This window comes from Osmerus mordax, chromosome 3 (assembly GCF_038355195.1).
Source record: "Osmerus mordax isolate fOsmMor3 chromosome 3, fOsmMor3.pri, whole genome shotgun sequence".
NCBI lineage: Eukaryota > Metazoa > Chordata > Actinopteri > Osmeriformes > Osmeridae > Osmerus > Osmerus mordax.
The window spans coordinates 4385161-4409254 of record NC_090052.1 but is presented as its reverse complement, the minus strand read 5'-3'; the positions used below and the strand labels follow the sequence as shown (position 1 = coordinate 4409254).

General features: G+C 46.2%; 1 protein-coding gene across 1 annotated transcript; it reads right to left on the bottom strand.

Moving 5' to 3' along the window:
- Positions 1 to 1902: 1902 nt before the first annotated feature.
- Positions 1903 to 8883, bottom strand: cdc42ep1b (CDC42 effector protein (Rho GTPase binding) 1b). The gene is made up of 2 exons (XM_067233304.1): positions 6474 to 8883; positions 1903 to 3710 (listed from the first exon to the last, which is right to left on the bottom strand). The coding sequence occupies exons 1-2, from the start codon at positions 6925 to 6927 to the stop codon at positions 3049 to 3051; spliced, it is 1116 nt and encodes a 371-aa protein (XP_067089405.1). The 5' UTR covers positions 6928 to 8883; the 3' UTR covers positions 1903 to 3048.
- Between the last annotated feature and the right edge of the window lie 15211 nt (positions 8884 to 24094).

Sequence of the window (24094 nt, the reverse complement as noted above, 5' to 3'; positions counted from 1 at the left end):
TTGAGTTAGCCTTTTCTCTGGTTAAGTATCCTACTGAGGACATCCCGTGGTGATCCTTCGCAAACCGAAACTTAAAGAATAGAAACTCTGCATGCACACAAGGGTGACGCGTAACCTACTAGTAAGCGGTTTGATAATTTGACACTATGAACGTTTGTCTACAGTAGGCTACTTGCACACAAAATAGGCTGCTTTTCTTCCAAAAAAAAAGTGCCTAAAATTGTGTTAGATAATTGGAAATGTCTTAGGCTACTTCTAGTTAATTGCATCACAAAGTGCGAGACCCCTTTTTTTTTATCTAAGCCTAAACTATGCTTAATTTAGATTTCAACTCTTGTTATTGTCAGACAAAACATTAGCATGCTTTTCAAAACATTTTATAATGATGCTGACACTCAATGTTACAAAAATAACTTATTGCAACTACTTGCAAATGCTCCAAATTATGTATGGTGTGATAGAAATATTATTGATAGAATGTTTTGAATAATGATGTTCAACATCACTGTGGAAATGGGAACACCGAAGTAGACTGTTTTCCTTTGCTCATGTCTTGTACAAATGTGCTTGGGCCATCTGCTGAGAGGTTAAAGGCTGTTATTGGGTAAGATATGGCCTGACTGTTGGAAACCTATTGATGAAAACTAAGTTTCATGTCATGTTAGTCCAAGGCCACCAAAGGTGCAAACACATATCCTCCCCTATAAGAGTCACGGAAGAGTGCTCAAAACTTAGTTAGCCAGTCTCTCTGCTTGCAAGCATAATGAAGACATATGTTGTGATTATAATTTTTTGACTCCTGGTTCACCTTTGTTTGAATTCAATAGGTGGAGAAAAACTTCCATGGCACTGTGTAGCAGTGGGATGTTGTTCCCCTAAATCAGTGGTTCTCAACCCTGGTCCTCAGGGACCCCCTGCCCTGCATGTTCTAGATGTTTCCTTGCTCCAACACACCTGATTCAAATGTATGGGTAGGAAAACATCAAAAACATAGAGGACATGGGGTCCCTGAGGACCAGGGTTGACAACCACTGCCCTAGATTATTCACGAAACTGCACATCAGTTCAAATAGGACAGGTCAAAAGGTGACGTTGATATTTTGGCAATAAAAACACAAATTCAGTGTGTGCTTTGTATTTAATGACAGCTGCCTAGCTAATGTTTTTGGTGTGCAAAAACTTCATTGTAAAAGTTTTGTTTATTTTGGTTTGTTCCATCTGTGTTACTCTACCTTCCTATTGTTCTCTCTTGCCTGCCCCTCCGGTGTTAGCAAGGTATGTTGTCCTTCTGTGGTTATGATAATACAAACTGTGGAAATGTAAAACCGTGCTGTTATGTCTGCAAAAGATTAGTAAAATATTGGTGTTGCAAATATACTGTATTGTAGCCTATGCTAAACATGTTACCCTGTGCTCATGCAGTCTGACACGTGTTATTGTGCATCTCAGACTCGTGCAGGTAGCCTCCTATTTGATTTTGTAATAATTATGTTGGTTATTATTTTACTTGTACTGTACAGTTGTGTGCTGTTATGCACTGAATGTGTGTACACAGCATCTTTTATGTCTTTTTGGGTTCTCTCCTGCCTGCCCCTCCATTAACGAGGTAGACCTACCTGGGAGCTGTGGCTGTGCAACGCTCTGAAGGTTACCACAAATATCACATAACTTTGGAATATGATAAATGTTTGCAATAGTGGACGTATTTGGGGAATTGTCTATTAAATGTTTAACACAGCACCCCCCCCTGGTTACCTCATCAGGTTAGTCTCTGTAATTTAAGCAAAGAATCAGACACAAAGAACCCCTCAATTAGTTTCTCCTCTTTCTAGGCCTGAACCAAGTCTGCTAAATAATGGGAAATCTATGATTTAAATTGTATTGTCATTCATAACAAATACATTCTTATGAAAACATTATTTAATTAAATGGGTATGCTATGTTGGGAATACAACTGCTATTATGTGTAAATGCTCCACATACAGTATTCACATGTGTACGTTACATATACATCAGGTCAGTATACTTGTGGTCCTATATGTTTAAAAACATTAATATACAATGATTTGATTTCCTTCAACAGTCCTATGATACATTCAAACTTTACAAAACAATGTCTGCTTCCACATAGAATATATACATAGACCTACTCAATCCACATAACATACAAATGGACATAGTAACACTGAAAAATATATATAGCCTATGCTTGAGGCCATCCCTATCAGAATTATACCTATACAACTATGGATGGGTATACAGAGGTTAATGTACTGTACAGGTTTATTATGGTTCAGGGTAAACCTTACCATCTTTCCCTATGTACGGTATGTTTTTTTGTTGAGAAGACGAAGCTGTATGAACTGTTGACCTTGGATGTTGTGGTCCAGGAACTCAAAATGAAAAATCACAAGTGTACTGTCAGGTCTACTTAAATTAAAATCTAAAGAACAGCTACTACATCATTCTATGTTGTCTTTTGACGTTTTTACAATTTTGATTCAGATACATTGACTTCCCTTTTAATTCCTTGTCGAAGAGATAGGGATTTTTTTCACATTTAGATAACAATATTCTTCCTTCACATACTTCATGCACAATATTCTTCCTTCAACTTTATTCTTCATATGAGAGTCTGCAATGTTGGTAAAAAAATATTAAAAAAATTCAGATTATTAATGGGGTTAGTTTATTGTCATTTTACAATACATTTATATAGATTTTGTCAATTTTGTGTCATGTTGGTCTGGGCTAGCCCACTTTGCGTGGTTCTTAGTTTAGAAACACTTCTCAAAATGTTATTCTTGTGCAACAAGGTTTTCCACATCCATTAGGATTTGAGGATTCAAGGTCAGCCTGTTTTTTGATGGTATTTGGGGTAATAAAACAGTTATGCAGATCACAAAAAAAAAATAATCATAATTAATAATAAAAAAGTAGACTTCTTCACGATTGTTATAAAATGTGTCAAGGTTCAACAGTCTTCTTGTAGTGTGAATACAAAAGTGAAAGGTTTCCTTACTGCTGTTAAACATATAACATTGACATTTATACTTTAATCTCCTCCTCCTCATCAGGGAAGGCGTACGGAGCCTTGTGGCCGTGCAGTGAAGACGCAGAGGACGTTGAATCAGACCCGCAGCCCTCCTCACTGGGACTCCTCCCCCTGGAGAAGGACCCGCCCCCATAGTGACGCGCCAGCACGTCCGCCGCCCTCTGGAACCTCTCTGCCTCCATGGTGGGCTCCGCCCGTACCGGCGACCCCATGGACGCGTCTGGCGTCTTGAGAGACCCGTCGTCCTCCTCGTGCTCCGTCCACTCCGAGCTGCATGAGTGCCCCCTGTGGTTGGGGTGCGCCCTGACCGGCGTGCTCCCCATGGAGGGGTTGGGGGAACTCAGTGTGGGGCTCTCCACCGCCAGCTCAAACACCGAGCTCCGCTCCTCCTCCTCTTCTTCCTCCTCTTTGTCCTCCTGCAGCCAACTGTTACTGGTCATCTGCAGGCCGCTGGGACTGTCAATCAAGCCCAGCACCTCGCTCATGAGGGAGGGGCCCAGGTCGACGGTGAAGGAGGTGAAGGAGGTGAAGGAGTCAGAGCGCGTCATCAAGAAGTCCCCGTTTTCCGTGAGGGAGCCACGGTGGTTGTCTCCGTCGTCCAGCTGTCTGTCCAGGCGGGAGAGACGGGGGAGCGTGACGAAACCAGACTGCAGACCTGCAGGAGAGACAAGGAGAGAGGGAGGGGGCATAGACCAGGGAGGGGGGCATGTTCATCATTGTGATTACTCTGATAAAAGTCTACCTCATGAAACAAGGTTGATAATGTGTACAATACATTTAAAAGCCACTGAATTCCCAGCGATAAAAACAATCTAAGAGCAGACCAATCATGCCCTCCTTGCAGTTTGGTGCCTTGGCCAGAAGGTGGCAGTACACAACCAAGCAGCCTCACTGAAGGTGTTCGGTAGTTGGGGCCCCAGCCCAACCCACACACATTCCACAGTGCCATGACTTCACTGTCTCTGAATGCTCCCTGGAGGGGGGGGGGGGGGCTCAGTTTTTTGCCGAGTGAGCAGTTAAGGGCCACTGCTAGCTAGAGAGCCATAGAAGAGAGAATGACTGGAAGTGGAGATGGGAGAGAGTCATGGAGATATCAATGTGAAATAAAGAGCGGATAATGACTGGAGAAACAGGAAAATGTAACATGATTATAAATATGAACTATGAATCTGCTATGTCAGGTAGATGAAGATCATGTTGAACAGTACACGGACTGACTCTATGTAACTTTTCTTGGTGCTTTGTGCTTGGATAAATTCCTTGTATGTTGGGTAACGTTGCCGGAGACTGGGGAAATTCCAGACGTCCCACATGCTGTACTGTGCTATGGACCTCCTCTTCTAACACACACGCACAGTTTTTGTATAAGCAGTGATTGGAGAGGGTATAATGAATGGGGTGTTTATGTGGTGCAGCCAAGCAGCACATACACCAGGGATGACAGGAAATGCCCTCTCGGTTTCTCTCCGCCCACCAGCTGTGTGTGTTTGTGTTTAGCTTTAACTTTCCACAGGTGTCACCTAGGTGATTCCAGATGACTCACGAAAAGATAGTCTGTCAGATGTCTTAAAGGGATGAGGTAAAAGGTTTGTGGACTGTGTGGATTAATGGTGGGCTGGGGAGCGGGGTTCAGGCAGTCACAATTCAGATTTAAATTAAAGATAAATAATGGTGATCAAGGAAGCTTAATCTCTGAATGTACATGATCCAATGGTTTCCATACTGTAGCTGAAACAAAAGCATTATCTATCATCACTGACTGGTGTAAATGACTGATATGTTATCAGTTTAGAACAACATTGAACGACTAGTGAACCAGGAGGTCTGCATATCTACATGTTGAGTTAACATGGGTAGGTACACACAGCTTCTTAGTTGGTTTTGGAGCGTGGTTCTTTTACACATGAACGCACAGTGTTTCCTCTATGTTGATTTTGCGGCCCGCCACGGCTAAATTTTTGCCGCCACTGTATCATAAATAGGGCTGTACAAAATTGTAGGCCGTCTATCAGCAGTGATTGTTAGAGTGCATGTCGGAGAATGGACACGCGCTTCACACCGTGGTTGAGATTGCGTGTGTGCGTCCTTGAAAACTGTAAATCGTATAACTTATGTTGTCAGTTCATTTAAGCCTGTTATTGTATTAGTCTATAGTTCTTGCTAATTTAAATTAAGTTAACTGGTGATTTTCGTTGTTTGTATTCTTCCCCGGGCTAGCTAAATTGCACATGTCTGTTGATTCGATAGCGATTGCTGCCTTTGCTCACGTTTGTATTTTAAGTGCATTATTATGCTGAAGTAGTTTTAATCAATAAATAGTGGGTTTATTGTTATTATTTGCTACAGAATGCTTAGCCTATCAACCTCAAATGAAGCAGACAGTGTACCTGCTTTCGAGTACCTTAATCGATAGGCTACTGACCATTTACAATACGTTGTTACCAGTGCTCCATGGGCCGGTACTCACCGTTACGCAGTACCGGAACCTCTACAGTTTACTCTTAAGCGTACCGGCACCTTTTCTTGCGTACCGGCACCTTTTCTTGCGTGCCGGTACGCTAGATTCGAAAAAGTTATCTGGACAGCATCAGCTGATGCCTGAGTAAAACAGATTTTTCACTGCTGCTTTCAAACCTAGAAACTAAACGACGCTCGTTTGTAAGTAATTATGTTAGCCTGTCTTCAGAAAGGCATTCAAAGAACGCGTGTGCCAGAGCCAGACAAGTCAACAGAGGTCCACGTCCAACCAGAAACATCGGGTAGGCTACGATGAGCTTCAAACTTGTTTAAATAAATAAATACATTTATGTATGGCTGCGGGAACTAGTGCTGAGGGTGCTGCAGCACCCCCTGACAGCACAAGAATTTAAAATGATATGACTTAAAAATCCACCACCGCGGAATAGCCCCGCAGTAGCGGACAGGCCATCGGAAACACCGGGAGAAGAATAACGATGGAAAACCAGGATAAGAAACGTAAGGGTGGGGCTGAAAAATAAAGAGAAAAAAATACATAACTTTCACTAGACAAGGTTTTACCAATTAAAAAACTGCAATTTTTATGTTACACAAAGCTCAAAAAACTATTTTGCGCTCAAATAAAGGCCAAAAAAGTTGGCCTTTAAGTATCAAACTCCCGAACTAGCATCACATCAAACAGACTGCATGCATTACAGGCAGCTGGTGGCGTATACGGGGGCCGGTTCTGGTGGGCTGGTCTGGGGGGGGGGGGGGGGGGGGGGGGGGAATACTTTTTGTCACTTTTTGAAACCTTTTGATCTCTGCCGGCCTTTGATTCTGTCTCGATTGAGTCTTCTTGAAAGCTGCTTCACTAGTAGACACTTTGATTATGTTATATTCTATTATTTGTTTCAGTACGTTGACCCCTTGCGTGGCCCTGTTAGTCAGCATATCTTACCATAGCAGCAGGAGTCCCCCGGGGAGCTGGCGGAGCTGGGGAACAGCACCCTCTGCAGTCGGCCATTGGGAAAGTCCACATTCAGCTGGGGCAGCGAGATGGCGTTTTTGATGATAGGTGAGACGGGTGGTGGTGGGGGTGAAAGGTCACGGGAACCGCCTCTTGGACGTGGCGCTGGGGTCTTGCGAACGTGTCGCAAGGTGCGCGACAAGAAACGGGTGGTCTTGGAGCCGCTGGTGGGCGAATCGGGATCTCCCGTCTCCCCGTTGCCACCATGGTTGCTAAGGAAGGAGGTGTCTCCAAACACGTCTCCGCCGCGGCCCACATGCATGGTGTGACGGAAGTCGCCGAGAGGAGGGCTGATCATGTCGACTGAGAGGTCGCTCTTAAAGCGACGCTTCCCCTGAGAGCCAGAGACCAGGCCCTTGATTCCTGGCATTTTGCCCAGACTCATGTTGTCCTCAACAATAATAAGCCCAATTTCCCTTCAATTCAAATCAGGTTTGATTTCCAGTGAAAGGTCCACTGACAAAGCGTTGGGGGATAAAAAGTCACTTTAAAAGGGCTGGGATTCCTAGGACAGAGAATACAGATCTTGGATTGTTTTATGTGCTGAGAATGTGTGTAGAATCCATTCTCCACACGACAAGTGCCAACCATTCATACAGAGTTGGGCTGCAGTTCCCCTTCTGGATGTTCCACACGTTTTGGTGGTGAAGGATGGCAGTATGTAAAGTCAGTCAATATTCAAAATGGATTCCGCTCTCTCTCTCTCTCTCTCTTTCCAAGTTGTTTGTTTTTCTCCAGAATGACCACTCAACTTTACAAAGATTGTGTCCTCATTCACAACAGAGTGAGGAGAAAAAAGAGGAGATATGACACATTCCAAGGTCGGCACTGCTGACCGCGGGCTTCTGTGGTTCAAGAGCTGGGGATCCACTGAGCTGTTTTCAGATCTGGGTTTGTGAATGTTCAGAAATACACGTCCAGTTTTCAGCCTCAAACTATATACTTTTTAGCCCTACTCAGTGACCTAGAGAATACACCCAGTCTGTGTCAGAGACTGGAAAGACAGGAGAAAATATAAACATTCCGCAAGAAAAAGTCATTCAGCTTGATTTTATCTTCAAGGTTTGGATTGGAGCCTAGTCGTTAGCCTGTTTTGGCGTTCTGCTTGTGAGCAACAACAACACAATCATGCATTTCCCTGCTGGCAGGCTCTCCTACCTGTGAATAATTCCAGCTAAAACAATCTCAGTCCTAAAAAACATACCAAACTACCCCACTTAAATGTGTCCTGCCTCTTTAGTAACCTAAAGATAACTTAACCTTCCGGAATAACATTTTACGGAAAGCTTTTAGGCTTATTTCTTAGGCGTATTTCTTCCTTCTCAGAATCAACTCAAAGGCTGGGAAGAATGCAGGACACAAGGGGGTCTTTCTATGCAGACTGGAAGACCAGCTGTCTCACCAGGTAACCCCAGGATCTATACCAACCATCCAAGCTCATGTTTACAAACAGTTAACAGAGGTCCTACCAGTCTAGACGCTAATCACTTCTCCAGAGCGTTTACGAGATCCTCGTAAAACCAGAATAAATATTTCCGCTTTTTCCTAACCTAGTAAAAATTCCTGCAGGCCTTGGCAGAGTGTACTGTAGATATCAGTTGAGGTGAGTGATAGATATTGAGCGGGCTGTGTTTAAGCTATGTGCCTCCCTGTGACCTGCCTGTCTAACACACTTCCTGGGAGGTGTTTATAAATAACGAGAGTAATTGGATTAACTCGCTTTCAAAACACCTTTTATTCCCACCTGATTCTCTCCTAGTGCTTTCACTACTCACCACCAGGGTCAAGAAGCACACAGTCCTACAATCAGCAGCTGTATTCCTCCTGATGTGTGGGGTCTGCCTTTCAGAGCTATCTGTCTGGACATCAGCATCCAACCTTCAGTGCAGCACCGTAAAACAGAAAGACATACTCATTCTGAACTCCTTCTGAAGCACATGCATCGCCAAAGTCACCCCTCTGATCCTTCTGGTAATCAACCAAGGTTTCTGGTTCCAAAAAGTATTGACCTTTTAAATAAGTCCCTCAGGAAACTGCCTTGTAATCTTGCTGCTTTATCTCACCTCATGCGCCACTGTAATCTACTGTCCATCAGACAAACAACAAAGAAGGTATCTCCAACCTGCTGCTTGATCCGAGTTAGTCCTTCATATCAAGTATCACCCATACACAGAGTAGTGATATCCAAAAGAAAGGTCTGCACTTCTCTGTCTTTGTAGCAGGCTGTCGGGGCAGGGGGTCCACTCTAGGTTTTGTCGCCTCCTGCTAAAGACGTTTATCCGTGTGTGGGATGTCCTGCCGTTGCCCTCGCCTCTCCTCAGGCCTGCTGCTCTTGATCCTGGGCTACACAGCCCCTCCAAGGGACACCCGGCACCCAGAGACAGAGAAAACAAACACCGCCCCCCCCCCCAAAAAAGGCTTTTCTTAAGAAGACAATAAAGCAGAGTGGCGTAATCCAGGCGGCTGTTTTGTCTGCGCCTCACTAGGGCGCAAAAAGGCTCCTCTAGGATTGGCCGTACGCTGGATTAGCTGCTAATCCCTCCTTCTGTCTTCCCTCCTCCTTCATCCCTTGCTCTCTGCCGTCTTCAATCCACTTAGCGCCCGAACATCCAGGAAGATGGGTCCCCCGCTTTCCAGTCAGATCACGTCAGGGAGCTGGGAGAGGGGTGGACAGAGGGAGACACAGAGAGTTACACGCTCAGCTGCACACAAAGCACCAGTAACGATCAGGGTCACATAAATGTGTCAGGCTGCTAGACGTCAAGATTGACATATTTTGGGAATGTTCGCCTTTACACTTGGCTTGCTTTGGCTGAGAGGTCTGTTGCAACAGCCAACTGCTTTTGTTTGTGAGCTGAAGTCTGGTAACGCAATGAAAAATCACCACAAGTTACAGGGGGCCTTTCTTTGTCAGTGCCAGTCTTGTATGGATTTGCTCCATTCCAACAAGTTTTAACAGCCTGATTTGTCACACATCCCTTAACTGACGATGCGGACAAAACCTCCCTTCTCTCTTTGGTCGTTACTTCTCTCAGTTCACCATCAACAGCTTCTCACATCACTCGTTTCTCCAGTTACTGCTGGGGCAGGTTTATCGATGTCCTCGGCTGCCCGCCTCCCTCCCCGGTCTGCATAGGCAGTGAGCACCTGCAGCTAAGCCCAACATGGCCTGGCCTGGCTGCTGCTCAGTGTCAGTGCTCAGAAGATTAGTGTCACTGGCTGTCAGAGTGACTGGCCGGCCGAGTTACCCCCCCTTTCCTGTTGCATGGGGAGGCTTCCCGGTCACACACATTTTGCGTCTCCCCCCCACCACCCACACCCCCACCCTGCTCCTCTCCCCGCCCTGGTTCTGGGTAGCTGCCTCTTGTACCCTGTGCGCTCCACAGGATAATTATAATGAATCCCAATTTAGGCAAATGTCGCAAGGCCACATTGTTACCCCAACCCACATTACAGCAACAGGTTTGAGACAGAGGAATAAAGGGATGGGATGGAAGGACGGGACGCAGGGATGGGACAGGAAGTAAGGATGGTTAGTGAAACGAAGACAGAGGATGGCAGAATGTAATAGGATGGCATAGGGTGAAAAATGTGAAATAAGGGAGTTGAGGAAGTGTGGAGGGGAGGAGGAGGGATAGCAGAAGAGTGGGCTGAAGAAAAAGGTGGAACAGGAGGAGGGAGGACGGGAGGAAGGGAGGATGGAAGGAGGGAGAAGGGAGGAGGGGAGTGAGGAGGGAGGAGGGGAGGATGGAAGGAGGGAGGAAGGGTAGAGGGGAGGAAGGGAGGAAGGAAGTGAGGAGGGAGGAGGGGTTTTTGTTTGCTGTCCGGCGCCTGTGTGCTGATCCCTCAGCTCATTAACGATTAGCTGCAATTCAATTCAGAAGGCGATTAGGCAAGGGGGACAGTAGCGTGACAGTGTCCGTGTCGGAGATGAACTCCTGTAGGCTGGAACACTACTAACAAAAGGTTACTGGAACTACAGTTCATCTGAACTCACTGAGCCAACTGTCTTCCATCACAGCCATTAAACACGGAATGGAAACCCATTTCACCTGCCTTTCCAAAAACCTCTCTCTCCGTTTATATATTGATTCCCCCTTTTCTCCCAGTGTGCAACTCTTATTCCTTCATCTCAACAGGGTACATAACGGCGTGCCATGTATCACAGAGCAGGAATCCTCTCTCCGGGCTCTTTATACACTTTAACAGGCCTGCTTATGGACTCCCGCAGAGGCACGCGGCTCTGCTAAACATGGTCTTTATCTCTTAATAGTACCTGCTAACATCCGTAAACAGGCAGCTGGTGCTGTGAGGCAGGAGAGAGAGCAGCATGTCTGATTACATCTAAACAGCAGGAGGGGGCGTGGGGGAGGCACCGTGAGGGGACTGGAAGAGGAGGGAAGATTGAGAGTAGGAAAGTCAAAGGGGTGGTCAGCAGAGAGAGGGGAGACGGGGGTGGGAGGTGAGGAAGATTGGGTGGGAGATTATGGAGACTTTGGGGGAGACAAGGAGGCGGAAAGGGGGATGAAGGTGGAGACGGGGAGTGACAGGAAGGGCCAGAGTAAGAGGAAGGGGAACAGTGTGTCTAGAGGGGAGCAGCCAGTCGTCCTCCATTATTTACATTTATGCATTTAGCAGACGCTTTTATCCAAAGCGACTTCCAAGAGAGAACTTTACAAAAGAGCATAGGTCACTGATCATAACAATGAGATAGCCCCAAACATTGCGAGCAGCCAAAACATGAAGCATACATGGTGGAAAACCAAAAAAATGCCAAAGGGAAGAACCATAAGAGCATGCAGTTAAGTTACAATTGAACAACATGAAACTCCCCACAAGAGTCCAAGAGTGTACCTGTAGAAAAAACAATCAACAGTAAAAATGGACTGCATTATCACAGTCACATAAAGATTGTAAGTCTGATTGGAAAGACATTGTGTTTGGTTTTCTTCTTTCGCTCTCCACTCGGCTCTCTCTCCCCACTCAAGCCTCTCGTTCTCACCCACATGTTCGACAGCATATCTCATCTCCTTTCTCTTCCCTGGGTCTGGGAAGTAAGTGGCCTGCTAGTGAGTGAGTTCACTGTTCTCGTTGAACATCTGGTACCACAGAACCACTAATTGCAGAAGGTACCACAGAACCACTAATTGCAGAAGTGGGCTCGGTGCTGGGCCTGTCATGGACATGTGCTGCCACAGTGGGTCAGCCCTGAGGCTGGCCTCCGCTGGACCGGAGCACCATGGTCTTTTAACAGTACTGCACCACCAAGCTGTGGCCTGGTACAGTACACCCAAAGCATCGGGCCAAATACTACATCTAGCTAAACTCACAGGCAAGAAACTACTGCTGCAACGTGGCCGGCTGGAGAAGGTCCTGTCAGGTCCCTTGGTGTGGTGTGTGTGTCTGTTTGTGTGTGTGTGTGTGTGTGTGTGTGTGTGTGTGTGTGTGTGTGTCTGCGACTCATTCAGTGACCACTGTGTGATTCAGTCCTGTGAGTGATTCTGTCATTCTTAATGTGCGTCCCTCGTCCACCCTCTCTCCCATGGCCTCTCTCATTCTAGTCTCAAGATGGCTAATGAACCAAAGTGGACTAACATTCAAGATAAGAGGTGTAAACATTCAAGACAAGAGTTCATTTCTGCTTCGCCTGCTGTACCAGTTCAATGACTTTAGGCAAGGGGATTTTATTTTCAAGGAAAACATCTTGCAGCACAGCAAGTACTGTACCTACAATACTATCAATCTTCAGCATGTCTATTTATTTCTCAAGCACCCCCCCTCCCCTTACACACACACACACCTTCTCCCTCTCTCTTGCCCCTTTCCCCCGCCCTCATCTCCCTCTTACTCTCTGTGTCTCCCCTGGTCCTAGGTTTGGAACTGTTTGTGTTTAGTGTACTTCTGTCAACACACCCAAGGATCCATAAAGCTGAACAGCAGGAGAGCAAACAGAAGGTTTTAAACAGAACACCAGCTGACCCAAACAAAGACAGAAAGAGGGAAGAGTCAGTTCTCCAAACTGCCATCAAGCATACATCAATGGACAGCTACAACAGAATGCGCCATTTCAAACCCCGTCAAATTACTAAACTTCCCCCTACACTTCAAGACCACAAAAGACCAGTTTACAAATCATCTAACCACAGCGTTCCCTGAACTCCTTGTAACAGTAAGCATACCGTAAAGGTTAAATCAGGTTGTTGCTATATGTGATAGCGTTTTCCCTCCATACTACACTAAGATTACCATCAGTATAAACTGGCCTGCAGCAGACATGAATGAGCTCAAACATCTACTGACCGGAGACACTGGCTGGCCTCCAGAACAGTTGTGCTGCAGTTCTATTGGAAAACCACAGGAACCAATCCATTCCAAAGTTCCCATCAAGTTCTGGGTTTCATGGCTTCTCCTTTGGGATTGAGATCTGCTCATTTTGTGAGTCTGTTTTGTCATTTAAAGTGGCATTCTGAGTAAGTCGGATTCACGTTTTAGAAATGAATGTAAGGCGATTTAGAATCTTGCAATGCCTCACAATGAAAAAACCATGTCTGGTAGTCCTCTGGAATGGGATTCAGTCCCCATTGGCTACATATCACAAGTAGAAGGACATTCTTAATGACTGTTTATAATTCCAGAGCTGCATTCTGTTATCAGAGAGGACAGTGATTTCTAAATATGCTGGGGACTATCTGGTCAGCCCTCCCCTTGCATATATATCCCCAAGGAAGACACAAGCCCAAAGGACTCTTATCAGGGTTGAATATGTTCGTCTTATTGTGTAATTTAACACTGATTTTAAATTTAAATGTAATAAACATGAACATGCAGCCAGAGTATGTGGAGCGGTTTTAGGTTCTCTGAAGAATGCACCAGGGGATGCTGAGAATTTATGAAAGCAGAAAGCAAAATAGGGGGTAAAGAGAAAGAAAACATGAAGTCACAAGCCAAGCTGCAGTATAGATATTCTCCCGCGGAGATTGAATTTCATATTTCTGGCATTACTGTGTGCATGTTTCGGACACAGAATAGAAACACAGTCTGTCTCCCACTTTACTCTTTCAAACAAACGCACACACTACACATACACTCTATATTCGAATAACTCAATTGTTATTTTCAAACTCTTCTAATTAACAATAATATATTAACTACCCATGTTCCACGATCCTAGATACATTTATACTAATGACACATTTTACTTTGCATTTGAGGCCGTCATCTCCCCGAAAGGTTCTCCTTTTACGCACAGATCTATCCAATGCGCTATAGACGCACAGTGAACCATCAGACCGAAGGAACATATACTGTGCAAACATGGCTTCATTGAACTAGATTTAACATTCCAACAGAAAATAACTGTTAGGCACACGTTTCCATGCGTATTCAGTAAATCCACGTGGATATTTTCAAATTGATCAAACTCACCTCCGACGTTATACTTGCAAGAAGATGTGAAAAAGCTATTTCCATCTCCACCTCATGAGAGATGTTAAGATAGTTTCACATGAAATCCAAAGTGCAGCGGTACTGTGCTGCGCCTGCGAATTGTTTCGCGGGAAGATGGAGATTAGGGAGGTGCTGATGGGACGACGCCGCAGTAGGACGAACTAAGCGACAACTCAGCAAAGGGAAACGACGCCTTCAACAAATTTGCAGGATGTCAACGACGGGGCGGGGTAGAGACTTGGCATGAGGCAATGTGAAAACTCTGAAAATTCATTTGTCAGCAGAGTTATGAACCAAATGCTCCACACGTTTCGCGGTGCTTACCTTCAGCTCATTTACCCAGCTCAACTACTTAAGACACTGATTAAGCCACAACAGACGTAAAAGAACCTGCGTGCACGCAGGAAAGTTTTGTTTTGGGACAATTTGTATGTGGCAGGTGCAGAAATCATGTATTTGGATGTTACAGTTTGTTTAATAATAATATAATTTTGAAATCTTGAAATCTTTTTGAAATATGTGAAATAGGCCTAATGTGAAAATATGCCCATATTTGCTTGCCCATATGCAACCTATTGAAATTAATTTACATCAGAATACTGGCTAGACTAGAGAGTAAGAGGGGGGTGAAGCAGTGGTATGAGAGGGCTGCAGTGTTGTGGACTGACTGAACACTGACAGGATACAACCCCAGCAGGAATGCTCCACACTAACAGTCCTTCCTACAAAGCCTTGATGTGCCAGCAAATAGTTTCCAAATTCCAAAGTGGTTGGTGATTGGTCTAATCTGGTGAAACTCCTTGACCCCTGCTGACCCCTGCCTGCAGCCTGTCTTTAAGTCCAGAGAACAACCAGCCAATCAGCTGTGGGAAGGCCAGAGGGTCACTGTGAAGCATTTACAGATCTATAGACCGACTTAGAATACATTCCAAAGAGCCAAAGATAGGCAGATATATACTATACACTAAGCTTCTGCACTGAAATGAATAGATAAAGTGTGCAGAGAAACAGTCTTAAACTGGAAACAGGCATGCAGAAGATAGGAAGAAGAATTTGAACACTTTTAAAACGGAATGCAACAGGGACCAAGATCAAGGTGACTCACTCTCTCTCTCTCTCTCTCTCTCTCTCTCTCTCTCTCTCTCTCTCTCTCTCTCTCTCTCTCTCTCTCTCTCTCTCTCTCTCTCTCTCTCTCTCTCTCTCTCTCTCTCTTTCTCTTTCTCTCTCTCTCTCTCTCTCTCTCTCTCTCACACACACACGCTCTCTCTCTCTCTTACTATTCAGAGGCAGAGAGACTGATGCTCTGCAGCTGCTGACAACAGGAGCTGGCAGTTCTCATAGTGGGTGACTCACTGGCCCTGCCATCCGTCACATCCCTCCCCTGCACCCCCTGCCCCCCTCTCTCCTTCCTCGTCCACCTCTCCTAACCTCTCCCTCCTCTTCCCACCTCTCCTAACCTCTTCCTCCTCCTCCACTCTCCGAACCTCTCTTCCTACATCTGCTGTTCTCCTCCATGGGAGACTGTTCCACTGTGCACTGACATCCCAGCCAACTGTATTTAAGTCTCCCCCCTTCACCTCAGCTTCAACATTAGGTTTTCTGAATTTCTGTGTTCTTTCCATTCCACCCTCCCTATATCCATTCATCCATCCATCCATTTCGCCTCCCCTCCCTGCTCCTTCCATTTCTCCTTCTCCCCTGCAGCTGCCAGGCCTTCCTGGGGTGGGGGTAAGTGAAACCGCAGGCGCACCCTCTAACCTCAAACCCCTCCCAAAGTCCAGATGAATGTGTTGTCATGGTAATGTGATATTACACTCCAACATTGTTTTCACCGACCATCATGGTCTAGGCTTCTCTGTGCAGGATTATAGTGGAAGACTGTGGAAGACCCTACACAGGCTGACTGGAGTTCTCCAAGAGAAAGAAGGCGAGAGAGAGCGAGGAAGAGAGAAAAGAAAGAGAGAGAGGGGGGTGAGAGAGAGTGAAAGAGCGGGAGAGAGAGAGAGGAAGCGAGAGAGAAGGTAGGTCTTTTCTCTGAGACCTGTTGAACAGGTCGATCTTGGGTTCAAAACAATCTCAACAAACACAACCGAGAGCTTCTGGTAAGCTCTGTCTAGCCCTGTCTCGCAGCAGATTGGATTGCGAGTGAGGTGAGAGAGATCTTGTGCATCGTCTCCATGGTCTGCAGATCCTCCCTGATCCTCAGGCAAAATGGGCTCAGGGCTCCCATGATCCACTTCAGTCATAAAGCAGGCAGCAGACCAATCCAATCAACCACTTAAAGACCGCCACCAACGACCACAGGTCACTGCACACAACGCGAAACAACCGCCATTGGGACGAGAGTCTCGAGAGTCTCTCTGCTTGTTTCGTGTGATCGTCTGGTAGCCATTTTGATTTCAGTGCCATTGATGGAAAAATTACATTTCTAAGCCGGAGCAACAATAAAAGTCTCTCTCAGAGTCTCTCTCTTTCCCTCTCCTTGTTTAGTCATTTTCCACTCGTCTGTCTGCTCCTTCTGTTCGCTCTGATGTTGACACTTTGTGATGTTGAGGCCCATTGGTTTATCCTCAGAGCGTGGTGACTGGGTACTAATGAAGGGTGCTCTCCATGCTCAGTTGGCACACACACACGCACACACACTTGCATGTACATCCACACACAAAAGCTGTTTGGACTAGGATGCCATGCTCAATAAAGTGATAGGGATCAATGTGTCGTTTCCTGTGTAAGATGAAGAGGTGATTGAGGGAATGGGAGAATACTGATGGGTCCTTTGGGAGCACTTAAAAGATCACATGCTTTTAGACTCTTCTTTTTAAAGGGTTGGTTTACGACTTTGGGAATGAGCCTGGAAAGGAGAGAGGGAGTTTGTTAATGTGTGTCTGTATGTCTGTATATGTTTCTGTGTGCACATGGGCATGTGTCTGTTACTTACAGGACAATCTGTGGTGACGTGTTTTTAGAATGCATGAAACAAGACATTGTAACGAACAGGACTAAGAACCTGGCAACGGATGAAAAAATGTCTGTCACATTTCAGCTGTGAGCCTTCACATGTTTAAATGTGGATCCAGAAGGATGGGAAGAGATGGCGGGTGACAAATGAGCTAAGAGGGCTATCATCTGACACCCTGGTCCCGAGACAGCAGAGACAGCCTGGGAACCGCAGGCCCTCCTCACACCAGAAGCACCAGGGTTCAGAATGGGATCTGTCATCCACACGCTGGGAACCCTCTTCACACACACACACACACACACAGGCTGACAGGACACACAAACAGTAACAAACACTGAATGAAAGCATGCATGCTGTCACTCTTTTTTCTCTGTTTCACACACAAACACACACACTCGCACACACTCTGGCCTGGGAACAATCACAAGTGCTTATTATTGCAGGATTCTACTGCAAACCCAAACACCCACACACCCACAGATGGGAATGTACACAGGGCTAAGTATGTCTGTCCATCACAAAGAGGCTTTAATGACCCCAGTCTGATGTGGATGTTCTTCTGAGAAGATTGGCTCTCTCAGATGGGCCTGGAGGATACAAAACAGGGCCAGGTCAGTATTTGTGTGTTTATGCTGATGTGTGTGGAGGAGACGATACAGAAAGAGGGAGCCAAACAGTGAACCACACTGGACAGAGAGACAAGAAGGGGATTTCAAATCAAAGGAAAACTAGTAAGTATGCCACCTAGGTACCACCTGGACACAGAGGGGTACCAGTCGTGAAAAAATACCACATAGCCACAGATGAGAGATGAGATGGAAGAAAGCAAAAGATGACGGAGTCTCAAGAACGATGAAGAGACATCCATTAAAAGAATCCACTGAGGGATGGTGGGGAGCGGTAGATGAAAAGGGAAGGAGGGGGGTGTGCATGAGAGGAGGAGAAGAGTGGGAGGAGAAGAGGAAGGAGGGCTAGTAAAACAGGATGAGAAGTCTCTCATACAGAAAAAGAATTTCTCTTCAGGAAATGACTTTCACACAGTTTGTACAGTATGCCAAGAACCCTTTAACTCTTGCATGCTTTCCAACCCATACGATCGCCAAGGGCCAGAAAGATCCTTCAGTTAGTTTGGTTTCTCAGGTTATTTAACAGGGGCCATGCACAAGACAACTGCAGGCCAACTGAGCCATGTGTTAAGTGTTGTTTTAAAAATACTGAAACTTTGTCTGATATGGGTGGCAATTGAGTTCCATTTATCTGCTGCTCTGACTGCAAATTATGATTTTCCAAAAGCGGTTTTCCTAAATGTAGCTGAGCAGTCACTTCTGACTGACTCCCTGGTCACCCAAACATGTTGTGAGACTGTGACCAATGGACACTCAATCTCACTCAAGATTGGAAACGCACACACACAAAAGATAAAAACGTGAACACAAAGCTACTGCAATGTCATTACTCCATCTAACATCCATCAGGTCACAGCGCTGGATAATAGTGCTGAATCTAGGCTTTGTGAGAACCTATCAATCCTAAGGGCTGACCACTAGTCATGAATCTAAACCCCCACAACCACATCCCTCAGTCAGGATGAATCACTGTTGTGTGTTTGCCGCTATGAAAATAGCTTCTAGTGGCATTTGCATTGACCATGCCCTCAGCAAGCCAAACTAAATAACAGCAGGAATGTGCAGCAGAAGGCTGCATGAGCCAACACCAGCAGAGGGGCCGGGGCGCTGTGGGTGTCTGTTCACACTTTACGCACAGTACCCTTTCTCAATCTCTACAACCCTTTTCAAGGTCTTTTTAGTAGCAACAAAAGTAAGTTAACAGCAACAATTTACAGTCATTGTGAACCCCTGTGCAAGGTGGACATGGAAAAACTGCCGTTTGTAGGAAGCAAACAGTTGATTTATGTCTCTCCCCTCTTGCCATTCTCTGCGTGTCATTTTCCCCCATTAAAGTAAATATTTATGTAATTGTTGGTCTGGGGAGGCGGTGTGGTGTGTATCGTGGGGCGGGGGAGGCGGTGTGGTGTGTATCACGGGGCAGGGGAGGCGGTGTGGTGTGTATCACGGGGCAGGGGAGGCGGTGTGGTGTGTATCGTGGGGCGGGGGAGGCGGTGTGGTGTGTATCACGGGGCAGGGGAGGCGGTGTGGTGTGTATCACGGGGCGGGGGAGGCGGTGTGGCGTGTATCGCGGGGCAGGGGAGGCGGTGTGGCTTGTATCACGGGGCGGGTGTTAGCTTGCCAAGCATGCTGCCATTTGAAGTGCATTAGGAGAGCAGGGCTGGAGTCCATGGGTCTCATGAAATCCAGATGTGCTCCTGGAACGCAAGGGTAGGGACAGCCAGGATTGGTGTGTGTGTGTGCTTGTGTGATTCTGGGAGGCAGCCCGTGGTATGGCGGAGGCGGCAGTGTCTGATCAGATCCAGAGAGGGGGTTTCCCTGCCCTGTCAGCAGGGTCCTCAGGTCACAGTAAGCTGGGCTACCACTGCTGCAACGTTCACACACACCCTTCAACACACAAGTGACAACGTGTGGACAAATAGGGTGTAGAGTGGGGAGATGGTGAAGCAGAGACAGTTCATCGTTGGCACACGTTCGAAAACGTCTGACAGGAAGTCTTCCACAGACAAGTCTTCCACAGACATGTTCCTTTGTCCTCCAAGGGTTGGCATCCAAGTGCCTCATGCCAGGGAACGAGGCCCTTTTCAGGAGGGTTTGGTTCGACTCCTGGGGCGGTGGGGGTGTGCCTGCCTGTGTGTCTGTCTGTGGTGAGGAGGATGTGTGCGGAGGGGTCTTGTTAAGAGGTGCAGCGAGGAGCTCAGACACAGACCGTTGTTTTTGTTTGGACTGTACCCCTGGTTTCCGTGAATTCTGACCCGTCAGGAAGCTGGGATTGGCCCCGGAGACAATGGTCTATTGTTATGGCGACCCACAACCTCTTCTGGGTTACAGGAAGCTGTCTTTGAACAGACACACACAGAGACACTCGCATACACACACACACACACACGCACACATACAGACCCTCAAGCAGAGCCACACACTGAAACACTTAACACACACACACACTGGAACACTTACACAGTCTGTAGCACACTGTTTTTACGACAAAGTCTAAATATAGCCTGTGTTCCTCCGGGATCCCAGGTTCCAGAGAACATGAGTGATGAGCCTCGGCCATATCAGGCCCTCAAGGTATCCTGTGAAACCTTCCACTCCCATCATTTTCCGCTGGTTCTGCTGGACTCGTTTTGCAAGGAAATTTAGGCTTACTCCTGTCATAAATCATAAAATGATGGATGTCGTGATCATTTCTAGACCACCTGAACCTACACCCAGTTTCTGAACAGAATGTAATGTAAGGTCCCAGCATTTCCCCTGAACACTGTTCATTGGAATGGAGAAGGAGTTCATTGGAAGGAGTGTTCGCAGATGGGGTTAGGTGTGAGAAGTTTGATACCCATTCACAGAACAGATACTAGGGTTCAGTACCAACTAGCATGAGTCTAAGATGAGATGATAAGAGGAGAAACAGAGAGTTGATCAGGGTCAGGGAAACCACAGTGAACCATATGGTCATGATCATGCAGTAGAAGAGACTCTCAGTCGGTTTGAGTCATGAGTGAGTCAAGCTTTAATCCCCTGTTGCCCCTTTATGTCTGTGTGTTGGACAGCCAGACTTGCCTGACTGTTGTGTTGATAGACATACACATCACACACTCGCCAGAGACATTGTGCACTCTCGGAAACAGATCCTCGGTTGGTGAAGATAAACAAATAAATACTCGGGAAGTTTATTAGTATGTAAACGTTCATGTAAATTTGGAAACAGAGTACTCTGTTTCACTCGAATCGTCTTTGTTCATTCTTAGAAATGGTTCTGTCATTTGAATTACTGCTATATTTACACCCAATGAAAACATATCCTGTCATGACAATGCTGTCCTCTTCTCCATTGTTATCCTCCCCCCGAGAGACAGTACTTATGGGGAGACATGTGGAGCCATCAGAAGCTGTGAAAAATGCCCCGGTGTGACCTCTAACTGTTGACCTGTTACAGAGGGTCACGACCCTTGGGAGCCATCTCTATGTCTGGAATCTTAAATACACACACACACACACTCCCACACTCCCACACATACACAAAGATCACACATGCACACACACACACACACACACACTTATAAAGCATTTTTCGGGGTTAGCAACCCTCAAGTTTAATAGTACTCTGAGTGCATTTAACTACATGCATTCCTTAACAGGAAGTCGACACAATCAAAGAGTGAAAGCGTTTGCTCACGGTCTGTGGCTATCTTGGTCTTCACTCTCCATTTCTGTTTGTGTGCTTTACTTGAATATGTCTAAATACATCCAACACAACATTTAACATGTGGTTAAACAGGTCTTTTTTTTTTATAGCAAACCCTGCTTTGTAAGTCTGAATTAGTGGTGGTTAAGGAAGCTGTCTGTGCATGCAGTTCATATGTGTGGTAGGGCTCTCATTTAGATAGTTATGTCACACACCCTGTAATTCTCATGTCAGCTGGAACCATACTATTTTGGAAGAAAACGGAGCGAGAGAAGTGTGAGCGTAACATTGACAAGGGTGTTGCTAGGCTTGTTTGTGTGGGAGAGAAAGGGGTAGGCCAGAGGGGAGGGGTGGCGGGGCAGAGAGAGATAGAGCGCGGAATAGAGAAGAGAGAGAGGACAAGAAGGAGGGACAGAAAGCGTCTTCTGGGGAAGTGTTCCTGCCTTTAGAATCCATGACAGTGTAAGTCTTTAGACAGAAAGCCTCGAGCATTCCACAGACGTTCTTACCATGCCAACCAGACCGCTAATGCTAATATGCCGTTTTTACTGGGCCCTCCGTTAGTGTGCGCGTCCTGCGGTGGCCTCGACGGGGCCGGGTGGAAAACACAGCTCTGTGAATGCGGCTGGGCTGGGCTCCGTGGTGCCCGCGGCTCCGTGCCCAGATCCTTGTATAGTGTCCCGTGGTCGGGAGAGAAAGAGTGTTCTGGAATGTTCACTTGATCTACAAAACACCACAGACTCGTCTTGACTGGTACTGCTTGCTTTTTGAAAATGGCCCTCAACTGTAAGTCTCACTAGTGACCCTGCAAAGAGGTTACAGAACTGCTATCCCAAGTGTCAATATGGTTATGAAGCTGTTGCGGACAGTTGAGGACAATGATAAATGGTGCACAGCAGTGATTGGACACCACAGGGTCCAAGGGTATTATCTTCTCATTGATTCCTTTAACCACTGGTAGGCCAACATTGAGTTGCTGATTCGAAGCCAGGTCCATTGAGCAACTGGGAGCTTTTCAATGGTCTCAGACAGACAGACTCTTTTCGAAATGACTTTCCTGTCATTGAAAGATCCATGCCTCCTGACCCACAGCTTTTAAACACTCCCTACTGGGATTTCTTCTTGCTGCCCAGAAAGTGGAGTGAACACAGCATGATGTGTTACAGTGCTGACTGAGCATCTGTTGACAAAGTGAAGCAGAGCAGCAGTGACACCGTCACTCCGTCTGCAAACATCCTGTTTCCCCACAGCCTGGCTGGCCCGTCGTCTTTAAGACAAATGGACAAGAACGGAGTTGCACAACAAATAGGACTAAAGTTGAATATTGAACAATATCAGATTGTCGTTACCAGCGTCACCCAGGGAGCATGGGAATAGGACACGTTCACGAAAAGCAAATCCACAGGCCTTTGTTTATTCTTTACCTGCCCCTCATCTCACATTAGATCTAGAACTTCAGGAAACCTAGAGTGGGCAGTTTTGAGGAACACTTCTCCTCTTCCTGTTTTCTTTCCTGCTTCCTCACAGCGGAGGTGCGGTGGCGTGTCTTTCAGACCAGCAGCCTTTGAGGCTCCAGGATATCTGGAGCTTGGGGGGGGGGGACGACACAGTCAGAGGTCCACCTCCCATATATCCCATACTAACTCAACAGGTGATCTGAGTGCGTTCATTTGACTGAGCCGACCGACCAACACGAGAGACATCCGACCAAGGGGCCCTTTTCCTGATTCGCTTTGATCAGCTTCCACATATCAAATGTCTCTAAAATATATGACTATCTCTCTTACTGGTTTAAAACTACATATGACTCCAGTGGGTTCCATGGCCAGGGGTGCTGTGAAGGACTCCTGAATCCCTCGGAAGGGCCAGTGTGTGTGATCCTTTCAGAGCTGCATCTTATTTTTCACTCCCGCTTTGTTTTTCCTCCCTTTTTGTTTAAAACATGAACCTTCCTCCCCCTCACTCTGAGACCCTCTGCGTTCTTCCTGCTGTTGTTGCATCTTCAGCGTTGATCCCTATTCTGAAACACAAAATCGTATGATCTTAAATCCACAATATATTTGGAACACTCTCACGTTACAGTGTTGTTTCAGAGATAGAAATGACTGCAGATTTATTATGAGAGAGGGAACAGTACAGAGCTCCTATACTGTATAGCTTTTCATCAGAATTCTATGTCAACAAACACAAATGTGGATCAGCTCAAGCTTCAGAAAAGACCTTGAACCAGTGAACAACAAGTGTTGGACTTTTGGCCCATCATTAAAGCGCACTTGTAATGCAGTCTGCCGCATGCAAATGGTCAACAAATGAGGGAGAAGGTTTTAAATCTGTCTCATCGTCTCACACCCCTAATCCCTATTTCACAGTCCTTGTTTTCCTTTAAAAAAAAAGAGAAGAGAAAAGATACATTCTTCTCTGGGGACAAAGCGGTGATTCTCCTGGTCCAGTGAAGCTGCCCGGCCTGACCAAGAAATGGGGCTGAACATGTCAGCTGAGTGGAAATGGATGAGGGGACAGGGTTGTGTGATTTGTTGTGTAAGTATCATGCTTTGATTCTGTGTTGTGCTATTCTGTGCTATTCTGTGTTGTTGTGCTGTTGTGCTGTTCTGTGCTGTTCTGTGCTGTTCTGTGCTGTTCTTTGCTGTTCTGTGCTGTTCTGTGCTGTTCTGTACTGTGCTCTGTCATCCTATGGCGGTACTTTAATCTGTTGTGTTGGAATGACACATTCCTCAACAGCAGCGCTGCCTCGGGCCTGGAGCAGTTGTCAATGCCCTCTCTGTCTCCCTGTCTACCTCAGAAACGACAAGAACGAGGCCTGTTCCTCCAGGCC